General features: G+C 47.3%; 2 protein-coding genes across 2 annotated transcripts; one reads left to right on the top strand and one right to left on the bottom strand.

Moving 5' to 3' along the window:
* Nucleotides 1–237: 237 nt before the first annotated feature.
* Nucleotides 238–6,783, bottom strand: SNRNP35 (small nuclear ribonucleoprotein U11/U12 subunit 35). The gene is made up of 3 exons (XM_030582698.1): nt 6,722–6,783; nt 3,248–3,378; nt 238–2,262 (listed from the first exon to the last, which is right to left on the bottom strand). Exon 3 carries the CDS (start codon nt 2,257–2,259, stop codon nt 1,450–1,452), a length of 810 nt encoding a protein of 269 aa, XP_030438558.1. The 5' UTR covers nt 2,260–2,262; nt 3,248–3,378; nt 6,722–6,783; the 3' UTR covers nt 238–1,449.
* RILPL2 (Rab interacting lysosomal protein like 2) lies at nt 4,285–12,562 on the top strand. The gene is made up of 4 exons (XM_030582697.1): nt 4,285–5,701; nt 6,724–6,875; nt 10,237–10,350; nt 12,060–12,562. The coding sequence occupies exons 1-4, from the start codon at nt 5,363–5,365 to the stop codon at nt 12,082–12,084; spliced, it is 630 nt and encodes a 209-aa protein (XP_030438557.1). The 5' UTR covers nt 4,285–5,362; the 3' UTR covers nt 12,085–12,562.
* The last annotated feature ends 2,492 nt before the right edge of the window (nt 12,563–15,054 follow it).

The raw sequence follows: 15,054 nt of genomic DNA, 5'->3' as shown, positions 1-15,054 counted from the left end.
GCCAAAGATGATGGCTTTACAGATATTTCTTCAATAGGTGACTTCATCAGTCTGTCATATGAGCACATGGCATATATAGGAATATTTAAGGACCAGGCTCTCTTATATACAAAGAAGCCATTCTCTGAATAGCCAAGAAGCCTGGACACACATTTCATTTTACATCCCACTGAATTAGGTATGAATACAGGCACATCTGTAAGTCTGGTGTTCCTTACAAAATGCCAACAAGTATCATGTGGTTAAAAATTTTTTAAACATTTCATTTTTATTTTCATAGGTACATACAACTTGTACATTCCATTGGGTCTCCCCGCAGCAAAGTATAATAGAGGACCCACAGCAAACAGTGATTACTGGTTCCTTAATGTTCTTAGAAATGGAACTACATAGAGCCCGATACCATCAGCTGCAGTCAATGCAATACTCTGTGCTTTCCAATGCTTTCGTTATTTCCCAGATCCTGCTACCCCTCCACCCCACTCTATAAAACACATTAGTGAGACTTTGCGTAAAGAAAACCTCTGAAGAGCAACAAATAAAATAACTGGCTGTGTCCTAAGATCTGTCTTCTAACACTTTTGCTGTGAATGCCCAGTTCTGGCTCTCCTCTTTTTCCTGTAGGACTCCTGCCAATATCTGGAAGTCTGGGACTACGATTCCAATGCCAGCTGCAGCAATCTCAGTTCCAAGCTGCATGAGCTGGGGAGGGCTATGCTGAATCTAACGCAGTATAAGGGCCCATCTATAGAGGTAAACTACTGAGTAAGGGGGATCATGTCATAACAGAACTGGGGCTCTCTCCTGTTTATAAGAGATGTTGTCCTTGCCTGTATAATTGAACCATGTTAAGGAATCCTGCTACAGTCCTGACCTCCGGAAGGAAAGGAGACAGTCACCACATGGTTAGAATACACCCACAGGAAGATTTGCTTGCACACAAAGAACATTTTAAATTTAAGAAGGTGGGGGTGGGGAATCAAACCAAAGAAAGGGCAAATACCACATAATACATGAGACAGAGAACAAAAGCTCTGTAAATAAGAGATCCACAACTCAACACAGGTACAGGTTACTGCAGGAGTCATTGTCCCCTCTTTCTGGCAAAACCACCATAGAAATTACCTGAAGGACAATAAACCAGAGACAATGGGTCAGCTGCTCAGCTGGTGCAGCTTTGCTGAAGACAGTGGCTCTGTCCAACTTTACACCTGCTCAGGATCTAGTTCCAGGAGATTAGCAGGGCTCCTTGCAGGTTGGAAGCACACAGCAAAGCCATGGCTTGAATCTGTTCCTATAGCTTTCTTAAGCCAGAGGCGGTCCCAGGCCTAGATTAGAACCTGACCACAGTTCAGGGTTGTATGAATCAGTACATCTTGGAGGGGTCTGGCTGTAAACTTCCCCACAGTTCATGGGTGTTCATCTTATCTGTAATAAAGGCACTTTCTTCTACCGATGTTTGTCGTCATCTCTCTGCTTCTTAGGGTCTCTCTCCCTGCTCCGGTCTCTTTCCCTGTCTTTTCTCTCTCTGTCCTTCCTGTCTCTTCCTCTGCTCCTTTCGTCTTTGGAATCCCGCTCTCTCTCCCGGTTGCTTTCACCCCAAGCCCATGATCGCTCCCTTTCCAGCCATCTCTTGTCTCGGTTCCTTTCGGAGTCTCGGTCCCTCGCTCTCCAGTCCCTCACTCCCTCACGAGACCAGCTCCTTTCTCTTTTCTCCACTGGCCCCTCTCCATAGAAGTCGCTTTTCATAGTTGGCAAATTGATGGGCTTTCGGAAAGGCCTGTCCCGCCCTCCAAACCGCAGCTGCCCGGATTCCTTCTTGCCTCCAAAACCACCTCCAAGTCTCCGAGGGATCCATCCTTTGAGGGTCCTTTCCAGCTCGAAATCCACAAATATCTCATGCTGGTCAATAACCAGCCTGTTGGCATCTCTATGGGCTTTCAGGAGTGCTCGTTCCTCTTTGTACTCTATAAATGCATAGCCCTTGGAAAAACCCGTGACCAAGTCTCTAACCAGACGAATCTTCCTAATGTCTCCATACCTGGAAAAGGCTTCCTTCAGCTTCTCCTCTGTCGTTTGTAAATTCAGTCTTGCTACAAACAGAGTGAGGTGGGGATCTCCCGTAACCCCCTTATTGGGTACGTACCGTGCCAACATGGCCCTCCATATGGCACGGTCATGGGGCTCTTCATCTGTGCCATCAATGCTCCCTGCTTTAAGGGGGTCATACTCTTTCGCTATGGGCGCCCACTCGTTCATTTTCTAGAGGGAACACAAACATCAAACACACTCCAGCATCACTGCTAACATTCTGTATAAATGTTCACCGCTACAGGTGAATTGGAAGACGCAGTTAATGAGGATACTTGGCATTTGCCTGTAGCACTTTCCATCCCAGGATCTCAAAGCACTTTACAAACATGAATGAACATACAACACTCCACTGCAGGCTGATTCCCATTTTACAGATGGGAAAACTAGGACACAGAGAGTTCAGTTCTTAGCACAGATTTATCTGCCAGCACTCCTGGATAGGCCGTGAGGAGCACAGAAAACCCTAGACATCCTGCATTCTCACTAAAAAAAAAATTAGACTTTGCAGAACTGACAAAGAATCCCTTATAAGATTAATTAAAACAAACTCCATTGGAATCCTCTTTTCAGCTAGACTTCCCCAAGCTCCGGACCCTTGTGGAAAGTGATTTACTCACTATGGAGGTGGGGAGCATTTGCTTCCTGGTGTGGGAGGAAGTGTTGCATTACCTGAATGTATTTTAGGGGAACATCCTCCCGATGCTCTGGTATTGGGTGTTTTTAACCTAGTGTAGAAAGGGGCCGGATGCCTCCCACAGGCCGCTCAGTGTGGGGTGGGGGCCCACAGGCCACGTGCTTCTGAGCCCATCTCAGCCCCCAGCCGGGCTTTGCAGCCTTCGCCTGCTGCAGCGTGCACAACCCAGCAGCCAGCTCGGCTCCTGCCCAGCTTTCCCCTCGGGGTCTCGCACTGCCAAGAACCCGGGAGACGCTCACCCCACTCCCGCCAGGGCCCCCAAAATTAGTCTGCACCCCCCCCCACCTTCCAGCACACCCAGGCCTAGCACACCCCTAACAGCCCCTCTCTCCAGCCACCCGGGGCGGCCATAGAAACAACCCCCGGACACCCGCTTACTGCAGGGGCCGGGCCTGGGGACAGTGAGCCCCACCCCGCCACGTGCCCGCCCGCGTACAGCCGGGTTCCCAGCCCGCTCACCGCCTCTCCTCCGCCGCCGCGGCCCGGCCGCGCTTCTCCCCGCCCACCGGCTGCTGCCCCGGCTTCCCGTCGGCAGGGGACGATTAGTGCGCGCAAGCGCAGGCGCCTCCGCGTAGCAAAACCCCGCGGGGCGGGGGGGGGGGGAGACTTGTGCAAAGCGCAGCTCGGCGGCCGGGGGCGGCAACTGTGCGAGGGCGGCGCGCTCCCGGCCGGGCCACGCCCGCGGAATGCGGCGCTCCGGAAAGGCGGATGCGTTTGCCTTCCTCACCCTCCGCCCGGGGGAGGGGAGCGGGCTGCAGACGGGCTTGCTCGCTGACTCCCCGGGGGAGGGAAGGGGGGTGCAGACGGGCTTGCTCGCTGACTCCCCGGGGAGGGGAGCGGGCTGCAGACGGGATTGCTCGCTGACTCCCCGGGAGAGGGAAGGGGGGTTCAGACGGGATTGCTCGCTGACACCCCGGGGAGGGGAGCGGGCTGCAGACGGGATTGCTCGCTGACTCCCCGGGGAGGGGAGCGGGCTGCAGACGGGATTGCTCGCTGACTCCCCGGGGAGGGGAGCGGGCTGCAGACGGGATTGCTCGCTGACACCCCTGTGGAGGGAAGGGGGCTGCCAGACGTGCTTGCTCGCTGACTCCCCGGGGGAGGGAAGGGGGGTGCAGACGGGATTGCTCGCTGACACCCCGGGGAGGAGAGCAGGCTGCAGACGGGATTGCTCGCTGACACCCCGGGGGAGGGAAGGGGGGTGCAGACGGGATTGCTCGCTGACAGCCCGGGGGAGGGAAGGGGGGTGCAGACGGGATTGCTCGCTGACTCCCCGGGGGAGGGAAGGGGGCTGCAGACGGGATTGCTCGCTGACACCCCGGGGGAGGGAAGCGGGCTGCAGACGGCCTTGCTCGCTGACTCCCCGGGGGAGGGAAGGGGGGTGCAGACGGGATTGCTCGCTGACACCCCGGGGGAGGGGAGCGAGCTGCAGACGGGATTGCTCGCTGACTCCCCGGTGGAGGGCAGCGAGCTGCTGGAGCCTGCCGGGTTTTTGAGACCCTTTACAATTCACAGTAACCCACCCCCAACCAGAATAGGGATTCCTGGCCAGAGTCCTTCCTTGCAAACCAACAAGCCCGGCTGCTTTTTATTCCCCCGTGCAATGGCTAAGACAACAGGGGCTGTGCAGTGACCCTGGAGCAGAGCCGCTGCCCCTGCCAGTTGTTGTTGCCATGGGGGGAGTGCCGGGGCGGGCGAGCAGCACCGCAAAATCCGGCCTGGCGTAGTTGTGGCACGGGCGGAGCTGCCGCAGAGCTACGGATCCGGAGAACGGAAACCACCTTCAGATCCGAATCGAGTTGTAGTGACCGGAGAGGGTGCACAATGCAAAGCCGCGGGGGGGGGCACTTTTTATCCCAAGGGCAGCTCTGGCCCCTGCTTTTGGAGACTGAGCTGAATACTTGGTTCTGTGATAAGGGGCCCCTACCTCCTGAGGCGGGTGGGTGGGGAACTGGCCCTACCCAAGAGTGTTTCAGAGTCCCTCCCCCTCCTGAGGCGTCTCCATGGAAATTGCAACCTTTACCCAGGGAGGGCAGAGGCATCACCCTGGCCAGGGCTTGCTTTGTCATAGTTCTTGCAAAATGCAATGGGAAATGTCTCCAGCTGCCCTCGCAGCATCTATCCTGCCTGCCTGCAAAAGCCTCCCACCCATTACTTCACCACAGATCACTCCCATGCCAGCCTCTTGCGACAGAGACTGAGTCTGCTGGGTAGTTTTGTCTGCACAACCAGCAATGAAACACACGCTCACAGCCTATCACCCTGCAGCCAAGCTGTGTCTCCTGGACACTGCCTAAGAATGAGAATAGAGGCCACTGCAGCTAGAAGGGAAGCTGTGCCGTGCCGGCCTCACTTCCCACATGGCTACATTGGTACCCTTTTAGCCCCACCCCAGCCTCCCAGCCTGGTTATCTGATTGGCCCCCAGGAGCTTCCCCTGGAGGCAGAGGGGACTTGGTCACAGGTTAACAAGTTTCACAGAAGAGGAGGACGGAAGTTGCTGAGTGTGGCAGCCGAAGCAGGCGACAACTGCAGCAGCAGGTCTGGACTGGCTCCAAACTGTCCACTGGGGCTTGCCATGCAGGATCATCAGCACCAAGAGGAGGGAGAAGAGAAGGAGGAGCCTGGCCCTGAAAGTGCCTTTGAGAAGAGCCCCTTCCAGCTGACGGCAGAGGATGTCTATGACATTTCCTACCTGGTGGGCAGGGAGATCCTGAAAATAAGCTGCGAGCCCCAGGGGGAGGTGCCCACCAGGGTTGCCCAGTTGCAGTTCAAGATAGTGAGGATTCTGGAAATGTTGGAAGCTTTGGTGAACGAGAGTAACCTGACAGTGGAGGAGCTGAAGATGGAAAGAGACAATCTCAAAAAGGAGGTGGAGGGACTGAGAAAGGAGGGCCCCCCAAGGAATGCAGAGCAGGTAAGTATAAGGGCAGGTGCAACCTCAGGAACTGATCTGCTTATTGTGGAGGTGTGGGGTTTTATTAACTACACTTTACACTAGTGATGTTCAGCGGAGCATCTCCATCAATTTGGCCTGTTGAGAAACTGCTGTGGGCAACCTCCTGAGCGTAGGCAGTTTGAGGCTAGCAGATTCTCAACATCAAAAATCCCTGTCCACTGGGAGGCCATTCTAGCACCACACACTGGAAAACACTTTTGCTAGCAGGATTCAAGCCATTGTGTGGACAGGCCCTATTGGAGAAGTTTACTTTTCATCCCTGTACAAGTTCCTGACCCAGTTGCCCAAGCGGAGACCCGCTCTGGCTCAACAACCTACAATGTTACAGTACAATGTCCTGTAGTACTGTAGGTACAGGGCATGGTTTTGTCTGGACAGAGTCAATATGCTGAAAGAGAGAAGTTCAGATATCCAGGCCCTGATTTTCATGTAGTGTAGATGTACAATTGCATGTGTGTCTTTTACATACAATTGCTCACACAAATGCACCTAATTAGCCATTTGCACACATGTGAAATCCTTGTGTTTGTGCAAATTAGGTGTATCAGAGGAGGAATGACCTTGTGGTTTAGGCGCTCAGCTGGAACTCAGGAAAGCTAGGTTCAATTCTCAGCTCTGCTCAAATTCTATCTGCAGCCACAGGCAAGTCCCTTAATTTCTCTGGACCTCAGTTCCTGTCTGTGACAATGGGGATAACAGCACTTCCTTTGCAAGTTTAGAGGTAAACTCTCTTGGGGGTAGGAACTGTATTAATATGTGCATACAGTGCCTGGCACAGTGGGGCCCGCAGGCGCTATTGAAATACAAATAATAATTATGAAAGATCAAGATTGTAATATCTATAAATCATGGAAATTACTATTGATTGATAAAGCTGATTCCTTGTCTAAGGTACAGCCTGACAGCTGCTCGGGGGTTATCTGGGCATGTGGCGTCCTTACTGTTGTTTGGTTTTTAAACTGTTGCCCTTTGTTCTACAGCTGAGCCTTGGACCAGACAAAATGATAATAGATCTCACAGATCCAAATCGTCCACGGTTCACGTTGCAGGAGTTGAGAGATGTGCTGCAGGAACGTAACCAGCTGAAAGCACAACTTCTTATTGCACAAGAGGAGCTACAGTGCTATAAGAGGTAGATCACTAGGTCATCCAGTCAGCAAAGAGCCCCTGTTTATTATGTGGGGATCATTTCAGGGGAGATTAGTGTTGTTATATGTTTGCTGTAGTACTCACAGTGTGCTAGGCAGTGTCCAGGTATACAAGACTGCAAACTCATTGGGGCTCTGTGGTTATAGAGCAGCTAGCACAATGGACCTTATTCTTGGTTGGCCCCATCACAATATATATTATTCTTAATAAAAAAGAAGGAACATCCTGGCCCCTAAAAGCTTACAGTGTAAGGCTAAACAGACAAGCAGCGAGGGGTCAGAGAGTGGGGTTTCAAAAGGAATATATAAATCAACCTTAAAACTGAAGTTCTGCCTGCTCTGTGTGAGTTAAAAACACGTGTAATTGCACACATCGACATCGCAGGCAGTTACTTCAACTGTGTGTGCAAAGTAGGAATTTGGGCACACAAATCCAGTGTGTAGGTATGACTGGCCGGCCATGTGTGAGTGCAAGTACCTCATTGGCGCACGCAATCATAGTAATTGCACACGTGCATTTTGATGAAAACCAGGATGTAAGTATCCTATGCCACTTGCCATAAGAGGTTTCCGTGCTGGCCTTAGTTAAAATTTCCCTTCTCCTGTTGTGCAGACTGATGCATGCTAGTTTATTTACCACCCGTCATCTCAGAGATGTGTGCACTTCAGTGATGCTGTATGTATAGCTGTAAAGCACTTTAGCATTGTTCAGGATGAAAGTGCATATTTTGTTAGACCCCCCAGCTAAAGACTGAGTAAGGCACATACTACAAAAAACTCACCCAGGGATAAGGATTCAGTTCAGGGTAGGCGACCCAGGTGACTGCCTGGAGTGCCAGGCGGCGGGGGCGGGGGCACTGGGCTCATGGTGCTCTTTTTGTTGTTAGTGACAAAAGGGAACATAGAATGTTTGAAGTAACATGGCTCAGGTATTCCATATTTGCTTATATATGGCATGAATAAATACAGATTTACAGATCCTAGCATGCACATTTATTGTCTTATTTGACAGGGATACATCATGCATCAAAGTCGCAAAATGAGCTAAACATGTAACAAAAAATAAGATATTCAAAGTTAACAAAAAGGGGGCACTGAAGATGCTCCTCACCTGGGGCACCATTTGGTCTAGGGTGGGCCCTGATTCAGATGACCTGGATTCTGTTCCTGGCACTGCCACTGATCTGTTGTGTGATTTGGGGCAAATCACATCACCTCTCTTTGGTTCTGTTTTCACCTCCCACCCTTTGTCTGGCAAGACTAATTAAACTATAAACTGTTTGGGACAGGCACCAATCGGCGGGTAGTGTAGACAAGCCCTTTGTAAAGTACCTGGCACAATGGGGCCCTGGTCTCAGTTGAGACCCCCCTGTGATACCATAATACAAATCATAATAAATCCATCCTGAGTACACTTCCATAACAGGCATGCATAATGCAAGTTATAGCTGAGAAGCTAGTTTCAGACCTGCCCACTCAAACAGCAGTTTTGCCAGCAATGCAGTTAAGGACCCACTCCCCCAGCTCAGTTGACACGAAGTTAGCTCAGTCACACATTAATGGCTCCATTGGCTCTTGAGTCTCCAGTTGCCTAACACAGCTCATTGGAATCCAAGTTACAAATTAACCATGTGAATGTTTAATTCATAAGTGGATCATGAGCTGTGGGGCTCTAATTACCAACCCGCATTGTCAGTCATGGATTTCAATTCAAGTGAATCAGAGGAAAAATAATAATTTGATTTACATGGTAACCTCCTAACAAAGTGCCCAGGGTGCTGAAAAAACTGACTGAAGGCATCAGATATAAAACAAAGTAGTATAAATATGAGACCTTTTAAATAAAAATTGTGTTTTAGAATTTCATGAGTATACTTCTATATACATGGCTATATAGCACGTGTATAGCACAAAACTTCACGTCCTAAATTTAAGACTCACAGAGAATGTTTTAGTGGCTGGATAATGTATTATTAAAGACCTCAGTTTGTCTCAGGTATTTTTGAAGGAGTATGTGTCAATGCCTACGTTGAACAGCATTGCTTATCTGCATCTTGTGGGCTTTGGTACCCTCAGATCTCAAGAGAAGCAGAATCAGGCTAGGTCAGTGCAGTGATAGCTGTGAAGGTGTAGAACTAAGTACCCTCTGCCTGGGCTTACAAAGCCCTAATACAGGCCAGCAATGCTTGTAGTCAGGGCTTGCACTGGTGAAGCTTATCCCAGTCCCAAGTAGGGGAAGTAGCCTTGGTTCAAATTGTAGCTTTGCCTGTTTAGAGTAGGGGTTTGCACTGGTGCAGCTATAGCGCAGTGAACATTTCCAGTAACACGGGGAAAGTGACGCTTATCTACCTCACAGGGATCTTGTGGACCTTCATTGATTCAGGCCAGAATCTGCTGTTACACCTTTGTAAATCTGAGTGACTGTGCTGGAGGTACCCTGGCTCTGCACCGGTATAACCAAGCTTGGAATGTAGTGCTTTGAGATCTTTGGATGGAAGGGGTTTTACAAATGCAAGATAGGATTAAAATCAGTTCTCATTGAATATTAAATCATTACATAACACTCCATCTATAGCTATTTAAGCTTCTAACAATTATCAGTGGAGTTCTTATCAAAATATTCTAAACTAAATTAGAGAGATGAGATGTGTGAGGTAATATCTGTTATTGGACCAACTTCTGTTCGTGCAAGAGACAAGTTTTCAAGCCACACAGAGCTCATCTTCAGGTCTGGGAAACAGGTCCATGTGGCTCGAAAGCTTGTCTCTCGCACCAATAGAAGTTGGTCCAATAAAAAATATTACCTCACCCACCTTTGTCTCTCTAATATCCTGGGGCCGACACGGCTATAACTACATTACATCTAAGCTAAATTACTGTACACAATTAAACTAAGAGTGATTCACTATTAGCATTAGTCCAGGTTAGCTGTGTCCAGAGAAATTTGAGCTCCTATTCAGGAAAGCACTTACACACAACTTGACTTCAGTGGGACATGAGCACAAGTTAAGAGCTTTCTGAATCGGGGCCTACATTAATAAAGACATAATGTTGACTGCATTGTGCATGCCCTAGATTTACAGACCAGCACAGAACAGTTCCTAGGAGCATTTTTTCACAAACTAAAACTAGTACAACATTCCTACACACAAAAGAAGGGTGCAAAGACACCACAGCCAGCAAATGTGACAATGCTGCAAATGTTAGCAGGGTATTTTGACATCATGTGCTCAGATGCCACATGCTGCCAGAATTAAGAAAGAGTTCAATATGCACAATGGAGGTGTGAGGGGGAGAGGTGTAGCCCAGATTAAAAACAAAATACCCATCTCCCTCGTTTGCTAGTGGCACCATTTCTCAGAGGGAGGACCAAGCTGGGCCAATGGAAAAGGAATCCACTGTCTGCAGTTCTTCTGGCTCAAGCAAATCTAACGAAGAGAAAACAATCATAAAGCGTCTGTAAGTATTGTCACTTCTCTTGCAGCACTTTATCGTGGAGGGCTGACTTGATTGGATACTTGTTCTCCCCTCACAAACACCCCCCTTCTCCATTATAAAAATTAAGGGCTGTTGTTGGAATCCCGAAGCTGGCAAACCTCCTCCTGAAGCCAATCAGAATCTGGTAGCATCAGAAGTCTACCACTGAGATACAGTGTGGGCTGGCGGACAGTGAACTGCCTGGGGAGTTCAGCAGCCTGGGTTCTGTTTCCAGCTCTGCTACTGACCTGCATTTGGACCTTGGACAAATTACTTCACCTTTCTGTGCTTCTACTTCCTTTCCCACCTTTTGTTTGCCTTGTCTGTTTAGGCTGTAAGCTCTTCATTGCAGGAACTATCTTTGACTGTGTATTTGTACAACACCTAGCACAGTAAGGTATCAAGGGGCTACAGTAATACCCCGATTCTTACATTGTAGTGTTTCCAGACTACTGAAAGACAATACCTTCCATTGATAACAAGGACAGTTAACTCTTTTTATAACACATATTGCAATGGACACTAGTGACAGGAGGCCTGGAAAGATGGCACAAGCATTAGAAATAGTGACAATGATCTTATAAGCTCAACTGTGAGTGCTTTTGCTTTGGTGTCGGAGGCTGACTGGTTCAAATTGCAGCTTGGCATACCTCCTCTCTGATAAGATGGTAAAAATAATAACTGAAGCAGCTAACTTTTATGCAAGTTAATCTCATGACAGGGATAGTCTGAATTAGACACAGACAGGATGAATGCTTTGTGTAAACAGTGTTAACTAAAAGGCATTGGACACAATCTCTTTAACTAGTAGCAGTGCCTGTAGGAGGAAAGGGTTTCTTAAGAATGGTTCCAGGTCAAATCCTTGAATACTTCTTGCAAAATTAGAGGGAAATTACCACTTAAATGACATGGCCCAGCTTTCAGTTCTCACTGTTTCATATTCCTAGAGGAAACTACGTCTCAGACCACTTTATATCAGTGCAGCACCCCTGATAAACTGCATCAAAATAACAGTAAAAACTTAACACTTCTATAGCACCTTTTAGGTGTAGAACTCAAAAGTGGTTTATAAAGGTGGGTATCAGAATTTTAGAGAGAAGGAGACTGAGGCACAGATGAAGTGACTTGCCTGAGGTAACAGCATGACACAGGGAGCGAACCCAGTTCTCCTGCATACCAGCCGTATAAGCCATTCACTGAATGGTGCTGGTTGCTTCACATACTAGCCCAGCAGCAAAGGGAGAAGTGATTTTGCCCCGTGCTTGTGAAAAGCACCCTATGAGGCCAAAGACTTTCCAAGTAATCCTTGCTACACAAACAAGCCCTCAGTTACAGTCTCAGCCCGGGGACATATGAAATTGCATGGTATTTATTTATGGTCTCGGATTTTGCCTTCTTGGTCCAAAAATTGCCAGCCTTTCAGAGGTGATTATTAAGCTCTCCTATGCTGTAGGAGGCCATTGCCTCCCCTCTGAGTACACTAAGAATCTCCACATTGTGTAGCGTACAGACCATCCCCCAAGGTTTGTTTGTGATGGGATTCAAGCGGCTATACGCAGCGGGAGCCTGCTCAAGCCCTGCGCTTATAGCTCCTGAGAGCAGCCCAGTGTGTTAGCAGAACAGGCTCAGCTGGTTGTTGTAGCCTTTCCTTTTTTTAAGACACTTACACCCCCCTCCTCTTTTTGCTCTAGGTTCTCTTTTAAATATGGAAAATGAATATGAATGAGAATTTAGCCACTTCTACTCCAAAAGTTGCAGCATGTAAAGAAGCATTTGAAGGAAAAGCATCAGGTTCACTGTAGAGAACAGGCCACGTGTCAAGAACGTGTATTTGTATAATACTTCCAGATTTTGCTTTTTTAAATAACATATCTTACAATGTTTGTATTAAGGAATAAGTGTTATTTTCTCCTCTTGTAAAGGATGGCAGACTTCCCCCAGACATATCCAGGCAGATAGGGTATGGAATAAACCTTTTTTTATACAGCAATTTTCAGTCTTTCGAAGAACCACACCAAGACAGCCTACGGAAGAAAGAATATTAGTTTTTCGACTCACATCTCATTGCCTGGGCTAGGGGATTTTCAAAGTCTAGAACGATCTTGCTGACATTTTGCTCGAGTTACGCTATCTACAAAAGAAGTGTTCATAAAACTAATTACCAAGACAGAAAAATATATTTACATTTAAAGTGTGTTTTGTTGTGCAGTGATCTGACACCAGAAATATCCATATCTTAAAGCAACCCAGAAGCTGAAGCAAACTGGAAGTTGCCCAGGTGGTGGCTGTCTTGCGGTTTGTATTAAATTAGTTTGATGTCCTCTGTTCAGCAGCCTAATGCCTACCACCAAGACTACTATAACTGGGAGTAACTGACACCTTTAGCGGTAGACTCACAAGCCAAGAATTGGCTAGACCATGGATATAGAACTGTCATGGCTAGGGGTGATCCTTCAGGTCAAAAGTAAAGCAAGTTGTAGCAGAGTATTAACATTGTTACTACTTATGTTCATCCTGCTCAGTAGACATATAGGACTTCAATTAGTACTGGAACCTTTCAGAGGCAATAAATATATTCTTGAGCTTTAGCACATTCAACACTGACTCCTCATAGGTACTGAATGGGAATGAAAACACTAAAAATTGAGAGAATTCTAGTTTTGGGGAAATAATCACTGATTTAAAAAAAGCAGACCCTAAATGAGCTGCATATACAGAACAGATAAGATAATTAGCTTTCCTATCTAGCTGCAATCCACTACTAAATGCATTTAGGTCAAACAGATGGAAGGTAGGTGTAGGGGAGATAATCAGTATCTCTGAGGTTTGTACTAACATCTAGAAAGACAACAGCTCTTTTAAGAGCATTAGATCTGAGGCTGATTAGACATGTAAATAGTAGGAAAAATTGAAAGACTAGAAAATATAATCTTAGATCTTCTTTGATTCCCTTCTATATGCTAGCAGTAGGCAGAATATAGGTCAGTTGATGTATATAGTATATTTATACTTAGTAACAAAGAATGCTGGTTAATATGGCTGCACAGAAGGTGGAAAACCAGCAGAGTCATTTTCAAATCTGTTCACAAGTAACAGAATGTTAGTAAAGCAATATCGAAGATGCCTAACTTGGAAAGATTTGTCTGGATGGGTATCCCATCCATTGCAGAGAATTGTCACAGAGGTTTGCTAGCTTCAGAACATTATTACACCCCAACATTGGGGATGCTTCTTGTATAACCCTTCTGGGTCTGAGGGCTAATTAAACTGAGGTTCTATCAAGTATGAAGAAGTCTACACATCCAAAAATAGTCTTATTCTATTTGTAACACAGCCACCGTATCAGCAGCTGGTGCTAACAAAATTAAAGCACAACTCTGCCACAAAGGTCTGTGTACTCCACCACGCCTTACTGTTACTTGGAGGGAGTGTTCATGAACATTTCTAATTCAGTAGAGGCATGCTGCTATTAGGATAGCAACTTAGGTGAGCTGGTCGGGGGGGGGGGCGGGGAGGCAGGGAAAAGGTAGTAAGATCTACTCAGGTTCTGAGTTTTATACGCTAGCTCTGCACAGGAGGGATAGCTATTGAGCTGACAGCTTCAGCATTCCCGAGGAAAGTAGGCATCTCCACAGTGAGTTAAATGAAAGAGGTCTGGACCACTAAAGATAGACTCCAGGCCATCTGAAGTGGATCCGGTAAGGAATGGGGAGACAATGCAGTGTTCAGAACAATAGAGTGAGAGGTTGCAATATGCCCATGCAGGAAGTAGATGGGCAGTCTCAAAGCCTCGAATAACCTGCATCTGTGGAACTGACCAGTTCACCACCACCAGCTCCATCTCCATCTAGTCCTTAGTTAAAGGAGCTGATACCAGAATATCTGCCTTGAGCCTGAAACTGCTCACAGATGTTAGCTCTCCCATTCATTTCAATGGGATATTGACACCAAATCCTCATCATTGCCACTTAAATGTTAATATCGTTCGCATTGAATTTTAGCAATAGAATACATCTAGAACATTTCCCCCATGGTCCCAATCCACCTTCCACCCCTTACCAGCTGCCAAATTCCCCAAACATTACCTTTCCTTCAGCCAAGTCTTCCAGCATACCATGGCCACTATCTGCAATGCTATTGCATTTCAACACAAGACCATACAGTATGGTGATATTTGACAGGCATAAATGGTGTATATAAATAAGGAATGCTGTACTATTGTGTTACTTGATTCCCTCATGAATGTATTCACTTCCATGTGATCACCCAAAGCTGCCATGCTACTTCCAGTCTTGCTGCAGAATTCCAGGCCAGTTTATTAAAAGGTACATGGGACCAGGCTAGAACATGTACAATTGAGGTTCATTAGCTTAAACTGCCTACAATTCCCCATTTAAAAACTGGTTCCTAATACAGTATGAGCAGGCTCTGCGGCTAGGGGAATTGACTGAAAAAGCCAAATCTTTGGTTTTTAAAAAGTGTTCAAAACTAGACCCAGCCTTTTTAGGCAGCTTGTATTTATACAAGTTAGTACATAGGACAATTTGACCCCAACTCAAGGAATCCCTGAAACAGTTATGAAGCCATTAGACTATCAACATTCGCCAGGGGCGTGTGTGTTTGGGATCCTTCTACATAACATGCTAAAGCCAAACTGCATGTTACTGTGAGGTAGTATTCTGCTCA

The sequence above is a fragment of the Gopherus evgoodei genome, chromosome 13 (assembly GCF_007399415.2).
Source record: "Gopherus evgoodei ecotype Sinaloan lineage chromosome 13, rGopEvg1_v1.p, whole genome shotgun sequence".
NCBI classification, from domain to species: Eukaryota; Metazoa; Chordata; order Testudines; family Testudinidae; genus Gopherus; species Gopherus evgoodei.
This window is presented reverse-complemented; position numbering and strand designations above follow the sequence as displayed.

Bases quoted from the DNA above. Each gene is read 5' to 3' on its own strand.
- SNRNP35 (XM_030582698.1), bottom strand. From the start codon at position 2,259: ATGAACGAGTGGGCGCCCATAGCGAAAGAGTATGACCCCCTTAAAGCA.
- RILPL2 (XM_030582697.1), top strand. From the start codon at position 5,363: ATGCAGGATCATCAGCACCAAGAGGAGGGAGAAGAGAAGGAGGAGCCT. The intron at 6,876-10,236 runs GTAGATCACTAG...CTCGTTTGCTAG, and splicing joins GAGCTACAGTGCTATAAGAG to TGGCACCATTTCTCAGAGGG. The intron at 10,351-12,059 runs GTAAGTATTGTC...TTTTTGCTCTAG, and splicing joins AAAACAATCATAAAGCGTCT to GTTCTCTTTTAAATATGGAA.